This window comes from Saccoglossus kowalevskii, chromosome 22 (assembly GCF_978046115.1).
Source record: "Saccoglossus kowalevskii chromosome 22, keSacKowa6.1, whole genome shotgun sequence".
Taxonomy (NCBI): domain Eukaryota; kingdom Metazoa; phylum Hemichordata; class Enteropneusta; family Harrimaniidae; genus Saccoglossus; species Saccoglossus kowalevskii.
Window position 1 is genome coordinate 13,307,454 of NC_140662.1, and position 11,350 is coordinate 13,318,803.

The window sequence follows — 11,350 nt, forward strand, 5'->3', positions numbered from 1 at the left end:
AATTTTGTAGTCTACGTTTAACAAAGTTATCGGTCTCCAGTTCTTCGCGAATCTACTGTCTTTTTTTTCTAATGAAGTTATCACCTCTTGTCTCCGTGAAGAAGAAAATTCTTCATTTTTCCGTTAGATGAGACGAAATAGTAAATGGTTGACTTTCAAGATGGTGTTTTTCCATAAGATGAGATGTAGCCACCAAATCTAGGAACCAGTATTGTTCCTTTTCTGCCAGTGATCATTCACATAAGTAACAACAATCGGACCTCGTGGATGCACTCTGACTGTTTTGATGAGTGAAAGTGATAATATTGATGCGGTTTCTTATTAATTTGCTTGGGTGGAAAAGCTCATACTACAGGGTCGGTGTTTTGTGTATCATAATCCCTCTAGTGCTGTTCACCGCATTTGAACCATTGACTTGGTAGTTATTTTGTTCAAGTTTTCCAACTCAACCTAAAAAAACTTTGTTGTTTTCACTGAGTACTTCTACAACTGCAGCCATAATTTCCAAACTATGATTTACAGTGACCCAATCCATGAAGTATAACGGTTTTTTTGCATGTTGTATTTCTATCTCCTCCGTTTTTTTATGTTTTCTATTTGACTGCCATAAACAATGCACGTTATTGCACGTTGTAGTTTTCTTTTTCATTGTGGTTGAAGTTGATGTATTCATTGTGCTCACAATGTAAACAACCAACGCATTCAGGTCAGAATGAATTTGCATACATTATGTTAATATAATTTATTTCGTGATGTTGCATGAACTATGAATTATTCATATTAACTGGAAACCTGCAGACGGGAAAGCTTCGCATGTACAAATGTAATATCAAGTGCCCTCGGCGTTTGAATGTTTAGGATGCACAATTACATCAGGCCCGAGGACTGTCGACTGACTATGTACTTCCTTCAACCCTGATCGACTTAGCCGAGAGTCGACTGTGAATCATGAGATGTATATCAAGTTGAACATTAATAATTAATTAATATCACTCAGAGGCCAAGTGAAACAGATGAAATTTAACAGCCCTTCACCGATCACTGAGGTCAACCCAAGGAAAGGAGAAAGTCAGAATGCATATTTAGATAAGCATGAGCTTTGCAATAGGCTGACATTTAACTTATTGCGATCAAAGTTTGACCTCTTTAGAAGACGCATGATATATGCCGTTTCAAAACACTAAGATACAATGCCATAAAGCAGTTTTTTTTTTATAATATATGTTATTAATGGGAGAAGAACATCCAAGCAGATTTTAACTAGCTACATTGGAAGCGAGTGACGCCAGCACAACTTGGATGATCATCCATTATTACCTTACGAACACTATATGCACAATTACAAAATTGTTCATCGTATTACTTTGTGTATACTGAAATGGGTCAGTGATTCTCACTAGAACTCCTCGTATTAGATTGCGTATATTAGTACACTACATTTACATTATTACATGAATTAGTATTCCAGAATGGTACGATGAATGAATATATGGAATGAATTATTAAAAAGGAGAACAAAACAAACTTGATAACCTTGTATACATTTATATTTATTGCCAAGAACTTAAAGGTAATGACCAGCATTGTACCATGAACAAAACAAATCACTACTGGACCTTCGATCAGTGCACAACCCACTGAAATCAACTGCCTTTTCACATTTGCAGTTGTACAGAACATTATTGGTTTGTTCAAACAAATATTTTAAGGGTTGTGTGTAGCATGGCGCTCAACATGTTTCGCTAGCTGACTTGTCAGTGAATGACTCGGTTTTTCATGGTATTATACTGCTGGACATTGTTTTCAAATCAACACAGATACACAAAATTCGCACTACTCTACCATTTCCCTAATATTTAAAAGATCCTTATTTAGGTCATAATCGATTAGTTGAATCATTGTTCCCAGGGTAACTAAATTGCAAGGTCGCACAAAAGCGGAATCACAAATTGACTCGTACATTCATTGACATTGCATGTGGTTTCACAAGCATTAAAAATAAGAGCGGGTGTCCATTAATCGGTCGATCAAATCACATAATTAATTACACTTACATTGTTATTTAACAAAGTTCAACTCTAAAATTCAATGAAAGACGTCGCTTAATGGTGTCAGTAATAAATACAAACAAGTTCGTTGATATGCGTATCAATTTGAAACAACTCATACTTATCAAAGTTGGTCTGAACCCCCACTTTACATAAATTAGATCCAAGTGCTACACTGAAGCCAATGTGAATAATCCATTAAAACACATCTAATTGAAATTAAACATGTGATACAAACTGCTATTCAATTACCAATGCTTGTCAGACGTTTTTTTTTTTGTTATTTATTTATCCACGAGGATTTGTCAATCGAACATCTGACGGGAATTTGTAATATTCTAAATTTGCTAGACTAAAAATAGCACATCTATCAGCTTAAAAACGCGATGACAACTATAGTGGGCGCTGCAGAAATTTCGCGTCAATACAAGACATTCTCCAAACTCGTTTTTACTTGCTTGGTTGTGAGAATGCCTTGACAACACTGATAGTTGCCTAATTTTGATGTCAAAATTTACCAGACCGACGTGGCATTGGATTTGTTATTTTTAGGGAGAACACATCACTATTTTCCTAGTTTTCTTTTGAAACACGGTCCACTCACTAACGTCTTGTTAAAAATTGTAATAATAGTTGTATCTTCAAATTTTACCATTCAAACCAAAATTTTGACCAATCATGTGCCAGAGAATAATGTTCGGGCGAGCGGTCGGTGTTTTCAATGAGCAAGAAAAGAAAGCAATACAAATGTGTTTTTTTCGGTTGGAAGAGACCGCGCGGTCGAAAATTAGGACATACCTATACAGAATTTGATGTGCCAGTAATTAATCCATTTTTAAAACCTTGTCTACTCTATTGACATTGGCTGTTTATCCTATTGATTTAGTTAGCACTTGAGTTGATAACAAATAAGTTGTAAGCACAATTGTTCATATGAAGTCATGTGATTCCGTGAGGTGGCATGGCAAAGTTGTTTCATCCATCGTAACTCATAAAAACAGAATATATGAGGATAAATGTTGCACTTTCGTATTCAACCAAAAGCAATCTGTGTTACATGGACAGGATCCTATCCTATGGTGCATTTTAATAATAAATCAACTCGACATAACCCTTCGACAGGTAAGCACTAAAACATTGATCCGTAGATTTATTCCTATATGATAACTGTTTTTCATTAAATGTGCATTTGTCCGCCTATATTGTGTTCTGCATTATCTGCAATTTGCTATTGTACACTTAGTATTGCATGTGAAATGTCACTTAACAATTTGGGCATACGGCATTGTAAATAATCATCAAAGCTTATTCAGTTTAAGGATGATAATTCACATTTCAGATTGTACCATATTGTGTCATATTGATTCGTTTGCCGAAGTTGTAATATAGTGCTTGTTTGTAATGTATCGTTAATTGTCATTATATACCTATAATAAAACAATAATTCGTAGCTGCGATTGACTGTGTATACTTGCCTTTTTTTGTTTGCACGTTGACTGATACACACACTCCTCTGAGCTGGTTCCATCTTTTTATATAATCGTGTATTCACAGAGGCCTGCTGATAAACCTGTATAAATCACGTATATATTGCTCACTTTGGGCAAACAATATGGGAATTAAAATAAAATACGTCAAAAATTACTCCTGAAAAACTAGCCGCATTTAAATATCAAAATAATAAAAATTGCCGAAAAACAACCCGTCACATGATAACGTATCTTAAAATAGCACAGTACAGAATAATATGTCATAAAATCAACAACAAAAAAGTTCATGGCCTCAGAATATAATCAGTGCAATCATTCAATAAGATATGTTGAAGAATTAATGGATAATTAAATAATAACACATGCTGTAAGGGTAATATCAAAATTGTTTGCCTGCCCAAAGGATGGTCGTGACCAACATTTATCATATCGAACAGACATCAACCATTCACAAACACATCTACCATACATCACTCACATCCGCTCTCCCACAAAATAACAACATTTATATTTGAAGTAGGCAATATTTTATCTATTATAACAAGTTTCACACTACTTAATAACATAGATACATTGTTTGCTCAAAAAAAAATGAAATACACTCAGTATGTTATTTTCAGCCACGGATACTTCATATAGTAACCGTGTTTCAGCAGTGTGAATCATATATTACATAACAGAATCACATCCCTGTGATGAATAATCACAATATGGTCCAAATAGTGCTCATAATAGTCGTCAAGGCTCACTCAGTTTCTGAACAGTCACAGTTTCCGGACATTTGAATTTTGGGTTGTTTTTCCATCTTCGATAGTTTTAAGTAATAGATTTAACGTGGGCACTATGATATAGGGCTTGTTGGGAATACAATTTTAATTTGAACATTATTTTGACATTTATCGTAAATTGTCATTATATACCTCTATATATTGTTCACCAGAATCAGATTTGGGTGGAAAATACATAATATTATCATTACTCTTGAAAAAATAGGCGTATGTGAATATAAACATAATAACAACCCGTCAAATTGTTTTTTGCTGAAATATTATACAGATTTTACAGGTTACACCAATCCGCATACCGAGTGTACTATGCAGCAGTGGAATAACTAAAAAAATAGACCTGCGCATGTGGACTGAATTTATTCGTCCGGTCACAGCCTAATTAGTGATAAATCCCATGGAAAGCAATATTCATGAACCTCAGAATAAAATCAGTTTTATCATGAGATAAAATATGTTGGGAAATAATATAAATACCATACATATTTTCCTAATGATCACGATAAGAAACTACATAGCTCATTTAGCAAGAATTTTTTAAAGTGATACTCAAGTAATTTCAAGAAGTGAAAGGAAAGATTGCTCGCTCCATACTCGAATACTCCTGACACAATAGAAAGAAAACTAAGTTCTGCAGTTGATCAGAATTTCCAACAAGAAGTTATCTATATTTAGCATTTTTGTTCTATCAAATTGGGCCAACATGTATGTTATGTTAATTATGTCTTCTTTTCCGTATAAGTATTATTTTATTCTGGTATGCAGGGACTCTTATTCATACATCGTGCCATTGTCCAATATGAAGAAACTAGTGTTGATTCTGATCATGTTACTTATTGTGACTTCGTTTATTGATAATGGTGGTACCACTCGTCGACAACGATTATTGAACAAAAAACACCTCACGTAAGTTCCTGTAATTGTCCATGCAGTAAATACCAAAAAAATGGTCGAATAAATCTAAACTGCAAAAAACACTATCATGCCATGGTTTTACATATTAATTAAATGTCGCATGACAAAAGCACATTATTTAGTAAATTCATTGAATCTAAGTGTCATGTTAACACGAATTCGTCAAATTAATTTTACAAATGTAAGAATACAAGGGTGTAAAAAAGTTACCTAAAACAGCACACCTACCTGTATTAAACAATTCCTAGTGTACTTAAATTTAGAGGTTGAACAGATAATTTTAATCTGAGATTGTTGGTAGAATTTGATTGTACATACTATAATATAAATATAATTCGTCACTATCAATTACTACCTTTACTTTCAGTGACAACATACAAGAAGTCGTGGATTTGGAAGAAAGGGTAAAAGAATTACAAGGTCGAGAAAGCGGATGATACTATCTCAATCAAGAAATGGAAACACCATGCTGCTGTTGGCTTATACATACTATCTTGTTTAGATGGTAGATTATGTCAATAAAAATATGGCCTTATAACTTGCATATCATGTTATGACTTTTTATAGTGGGATTGCGTTTTGGGAATGTTTTGATATATGCTAATATTCCACACCCTCTATAGAAGCGTTTCTCTAAAGAAGGAGGTTGTCAGTAAAACTGTTTAAATATGTTTAGCTATGTTTGGTTGTGTAGCTGTGGTTATACATTACACCACATAAACCATGATGAAAACCTCAGAGAAAATATATGTAAAAGAGGAGAGTTTCGGTAGAGGGTGCTATATATAGGGCAGTTGTTTGACATGTGTTTAGAGTGAATGCACAATTGTGGTTTAAATTCCACGAAGGTTACAATGCTAGTATATTACTTTCCATCAAGACATTTTGGATAACATTGTCAGTGCATACCCTGGTGGTTTGAAACATTGTGACAAATAAACTAAAGTTAAAGACAGAAGAGTTCCGAGAACAACAATTTATTCTGATCAACTTCTGATTCTGACATCGAATCGGCATCATTCTTTTTTTCTAAAAGTATTTAAATTGTCATGATGAGTCCAGATTAAACTATAGGACATCCACAAAAGGCTAACTTTTGCAAATTCAGCAAAGATCTGTTCTTTTGTTTATTTGTCTTGTTATTTGGACATTTGTCATTGTTATCACTATATTCACTCCAATTCACTGGAACATTATGTAGATATCACCATCAAACTTAGAGTGACTTTATGTCCCTGATTTCATGTTTACAATGATACATATACGGGAATGAAAACATAATTAACATGACATACAAGTTGACCTTTTTTGGTAGATGAAATTAACTGAATATATAAAACATTTTGTTGGACCTTTGGATGAGTTGTAGAATTTAATTTGCCTTTGTATCGTGTTAGGAGTATTCGAGTATGGGGCGAGGAGCTTTTCCTTTTCACTTATTGAAAAGCATGAGTATTACTTTAAATCATTTTTGAGCGAAAGGCTAAGCAATCTCTTATGATGATCATTAGGATATATGAATGTTTATCTATACATTTTTCAACATATCTTATTCAATGAGTGCACTGATTTTATTCTGAGGCCATGAACATTGTTTTTTCTAGGATTTATGACTAGTTAACCTGGGAAAGAAACACACAATATTCTGTCAACATTTGCGCCAAACAAATGTGCGGGTTTACTTTTTTCCCGTATTCTACCACTGCAAAGTGTTCTTGGTTGGCGCATTGATGTACCAATGCAATTTGCATAATATTTCATCAAAAAAACAAATAGTCGCATGATTTTGGGAAAAAAATCTGAGCAGATCTGTTGTGAGATCGAATGTCGTCATTATTCTATATTGTACTGTGCTATTTTGAGATACGTTATAATGTGGCGGGTTGTTTGTCAGCAATTGTTATTATTTTGATATTTAGATGCGGCTAGTTTTTCAAAAGTAATTTTTGACAATTTGTATTTTGTAAATCGTTTGCCCCAGATTAAACTATAGGATACCCACAAAAGGCAAACTTTTGCAAATTCAGCAATGATTTGCTCTTATGTTTACTTTGTCTGGCTATTTGGACATTTGTAATTGTTATCACTATATTCACTCCAATTCGATCAAAAATTAGGCAATCATTATTTCCTCTTAGTATGTATAATATTGTAACTTGTAACCTTGAGGTTTACGCTCATGGTATTGCAATGTGCGACAACTGCTGGACATCAATTCCCGATACTAAATTACCGTCAGACATGTTATAATTCAATATGTCTATGCTAAGGACAACAATATAAAATGTCAAAAGACACCGGTATATATGCATCCCGGTAGTCAGCTGCATATTTAAAGATAGCGGAGTAAGTGTGGTTGGGTACAAACAAAGGAAGCTAGAAGAAATATTTAAGACAACTGAGAAACTTTGATTTCCATTTGAAAAAAAGATGATTTTTCAGAGAAAATGAACTGAAATAGAAATGGTACGTGTGTGTTACGTGTTTAATGTGTCAATAGCAACTGCATCTTTTACATACACTGAGCGTCATGAAATATGCCAATAAGACCATTATATTACATTTTTCTACCCTTAGCTAAAACTTACATTTTGTTTCTCAAAATTATTTTTTTATAACACCATTCAGAATTAAACGTCTAACAGTCAATTTTAACAAGACTGTACGTATAACAAGCAACATTTGTGTAAATACTTTTTGTTTGTATCTATTAATACAACATTCTTAAATCTTTCTGGTATTTTTATCTCGCTTCTTGATCTACTCACTGAAATACTATCTTTCTCACACGCCTCTATATTTCAGTGAAAAATTGGAAATAGACCCCTGTGTTGAGTTATTGTAAGAAGTGTTTTAGACTCTTCATCTAAAAATAATTAATTGCCAGCATCGGACAAATCATGTTTTGTAAATCTTTCACCACCTGCCAGTTGTGACATCAAATACTCGAAAGGAGGAATAGGATATTGTTCAACAGATGATGCTTTGTTGTATATCCACCAGAATTTGAATTGCTAGACTTCCCAAGTAGTTGATCGGATAGGCAGTGCCCAAAAACATTGTCATATATTATGGTTGGGTATCACTGCTCGCTCCTTCTGATTCAGTCATGTGATCGGCAGCCTTAAATCGCTTAAGCTTTTCACATGCAACTTTAATGTGTCCACTTCTCTTATAATAGTGAAAAATTTCATTTTAAAATTTGCAAACATTTTGTAGATGCTTTTTATTAGTGCCCACATTTCTTTTCCGATATGGTGCTTGCTTGCCAGGCTTTCGTTTCTATTTTTACGTCTTGAACGCATTCACACTGCCAGAAGGAGGAATATAGTCTACATAGCTCATGCCATGTCACCCATGGTGCTGTGTAGTAATAAATGAACACCGTAAATCATGAATATATTTTTCATCTGAGGCAAACGATGTGGGACTTACTGTTTAAAAACTAGATGCATGTAATAAGCAAAATAATAAAAATTTCTGGTAAACAAGCCGCAAAGGATTTTGTTAAATGTATCTTTAAATAGTACAGTACAGTACTGTACAGAATAGTGATAATCCCTAGGCTGGCGATACAGGAAAAATGCATTTAGATATGAAATTTCATTTTTTCAACTTTATATATAGCACACAACGTCTTTGTTCCTGATTGAACATTTCAAAATTCTATTGTGACACGTAATAAACCAGGTTTAAATTCTTTACAAACATATTTTCTTACTTTAACAGTTTAATTTGCATACAAATTTCATAATTAATGTTGATTGATTGCTGGAGTTTAACAGTAATATGCAAATCATGTTTCGGGAAGACCAGTTTTGTTTTCTGTGTACTTCATTTCACAAACACTTATCAATTATTTCCTTACGAGCACGGCAAAACTGTTTTATCCATCATTGTAGCAACTTTCATAAATTATTATAATAGAATAAAAGCTGCAGTTTTGTTTCCTACCAATAGCAATCTGTGTTACATAGAGCGGATTTGCTATGCTATCCCATGGTGTTGCCTAATAATAAATCACTCAACAGAATCCTTCGACAGGTAAGCATTCAAATATATTTCATGTAGATGTGTTCCTAGATGACAACTTTTGTTAATTAACTGTGCACCTGCCTGTTAACCTCTTAGATTATTCGGTATTATTCACAATTTTCTATTGTAGACGTAGTGTAATATTACATAACAGAATCACATCCCTGTGATGAATAATAACAATATGGTCCAAATAGTGCTCATAATAGTCGTCAAGGCTCACTCAGTTTCTGAACAGTCACAGTTTCCGGACATTTGAATTTTGGGTTGTTTTTCCATCTTCCATAGTTTTAAGTAATAGATTTAACGTGGGCACTATGATATAGGGCTTGTTGGGAATACAATTTTAATTTGAACATTATTTTGACATTTATCGTAAATTGTCATTATATACCTCTATATATTGTTCACCAAAATCAGATATTATCATTACTCTTGAAAAAATAGGCGTATGTGAATATAAACATAATAACAACCCGTCAAATTAATTAGTTAAACATGTCTCAAAATAAAACAGTAGAGTAAAGGCTAGTAAAAATTCCATACTACTATAACTCGATTGTGAACCACAAATAAAAAATGCTTCTGGCGAGTTGTTTTGTTTTTTGCTGAAATATTATACAGATTTTACAGGTTACACCAATCCGCATACCGAGTGTACTATGCAGCAGTGGAATAAGTAAAAAATAGACCTGCGCATGTGGACTGAATTTATTCGTCCGGTCACAGCCTAATTAGTGATAAATCCCATGGAAAGCAATATTCATGAACCTCAGAATAAAATCAGTTTTATCATGAGATAAAATATGTTGGGAAATAATATAAATACCATACATATTTTCCTAATGATCACGATAAGAAACTACATAGCTCATTTAGCAAGAATTTTTTAAAGTGATACTCAAGTAATTTGAAGAAGTGAAAGGAAAGATTGCTCGCTCCATACTCGAATACTCCTGACACAATAGAAAGAAAACTAAGTTCTGCAGTTGATCAGAATTTCCAACAAGAAGTTATCTATATTTAGCATTTTTGTTCTATCAAATTGGGCCAACATGTATGTTATGTTAATTATGTCTTCTTTTCCGTATAAGTATTATTTTATTCTGGTATGCAGGGACTCTTATTCATACATCGTGCCATTGTCCAATATGAAGAAACTAGTGTTGATTCTGATCATGTTACTTATTGTGACTTCGTTTATTGATAATGGTGGTACCACTCGTCGACAACGATTATTGAACAAAAAACACCTCACGTAAGTTCCTGTAATTGTCCATGCAGTAAATACCAAAAAAATGGTCGAATAAATCTAAACTGCAAAAAACACTATCATGCCATGGTTTTACATATTAATTAAATGTCGCATGACAAAATCACATTATTTAGTAAATTCATTGAATCTAAGTGTCATGTTAACACGAATTCGTCAAATTAATTTTACAAATGTAAGAATACAAGGGTGTAAAAAAGTTACCTAAAACAGCACACCTACATGTATTAAACAATTCCTAGTGTACTTAAATTTACAGGTTGAACAGATAATTTTAATCTGAGATTGTTGGTAGAATTTGATTGCACATACTATAATATAAATATAATTCGTCACTATCAATTAATACCTTTACTTTCAGTGACAACATACAAGAAGTCGTGGATTTGGAAGAAAGGGTAAAAGAATTACAAGGTCGAGAAAGCGGATGATACTATCTCAATCAAGAAATGGAAACACCATGTTGCTGTTGGCTTATACATACTATCTTGTTTAGATGGTAGATTATGTCAATAAAAATATGGCCTTATAACTTGCATATCATGTTATGACTTTTTATAGTGGGATTGCGTTTTGGGAATGTTTTGATATATGCTAATATGCCACACCCTCTATAGAAGCGTTTCTCTAAAGAAAGAGGTTGTCAGTAAAACTGTTTAAATATGTTTAGCTATGTTTGGTTGTGTAGCTGTGGTTATACATTACACCACATAAACCATGATGAAAACAGTATAGACACTCTGACCTCAGAGAAAATATATGTAAAAGAGGAGAGTTTCGGTAGAGGGTGCTATATATAGGGCA

The 11,350-nt window shown here is 33.3% G+C and overlaps 1 protein-coding gene and 1 long non-coding RNA gene across 2 annotated transcripts; both read left to right on the forward strand.

The window, feature by feature from the left end:
- Positions 1-5,051: 5,051 nt before the first annotated feature.
- LOC146729024 (uncharacterized) lies at positions 5,052-5,782 on the forward strand. The gene is made up of 2 exons (XR_014928237.1): positions 5,052-5,229; positions 5,606-5,782. It is a non-coding gene; the product is annotated as an uncharacterized LOC146729024 (long non-coding RNA).
- Positions 5,783-8,995: 3,213 nt separating this feature from the next.
- Positions 8,996-11,084, forward strand: LOC102801104 (uncharacterized). Its single transcript, XM_085495758.1, has 3 exons — positions 8,996-9,282; positions 10,391-10,531; positions 10,908-11,084. Exons 1-3 carry the CDS (start codon positions 8,996-8,998, stop codon positions 10,975-10,977), a joined length of 498 nt encoding a protein of 165 aa, XP_085351884.1. The 3' UTR covers positions 10,978-11,084.
- The last annotated feature ends 266 nt before the right edge of the window (positions 11,085-11,350 follow it).

What these genes read in the sequence shown, in the direction of transcription:
- LOC102801104 (XM_085495758.1), top strand. Translation starts at nt 8,996, where the DNA reads ATGTTGATTGATTGCTGGAGTTTAACAGTAATATGCAAATCATGTTTC. An exon ending in TCAACAGAATCCTTCGACAG is followed by an intron (nt 9,283 to 10,390) that starts GTAAGCATTCAA and finishes TCTGGTATGCAG; the next exon opens with GGACTCTTATTCATACATCG. An exon ending in TTGAACAAAAAACACCTCAC is followed by an intron (nt 10,532 to 10,907) that starts GTAAGTTCCTGT and finishes CTTTACTTTCAG; the next exon opens with TGACAACATACAAGAAGTCG.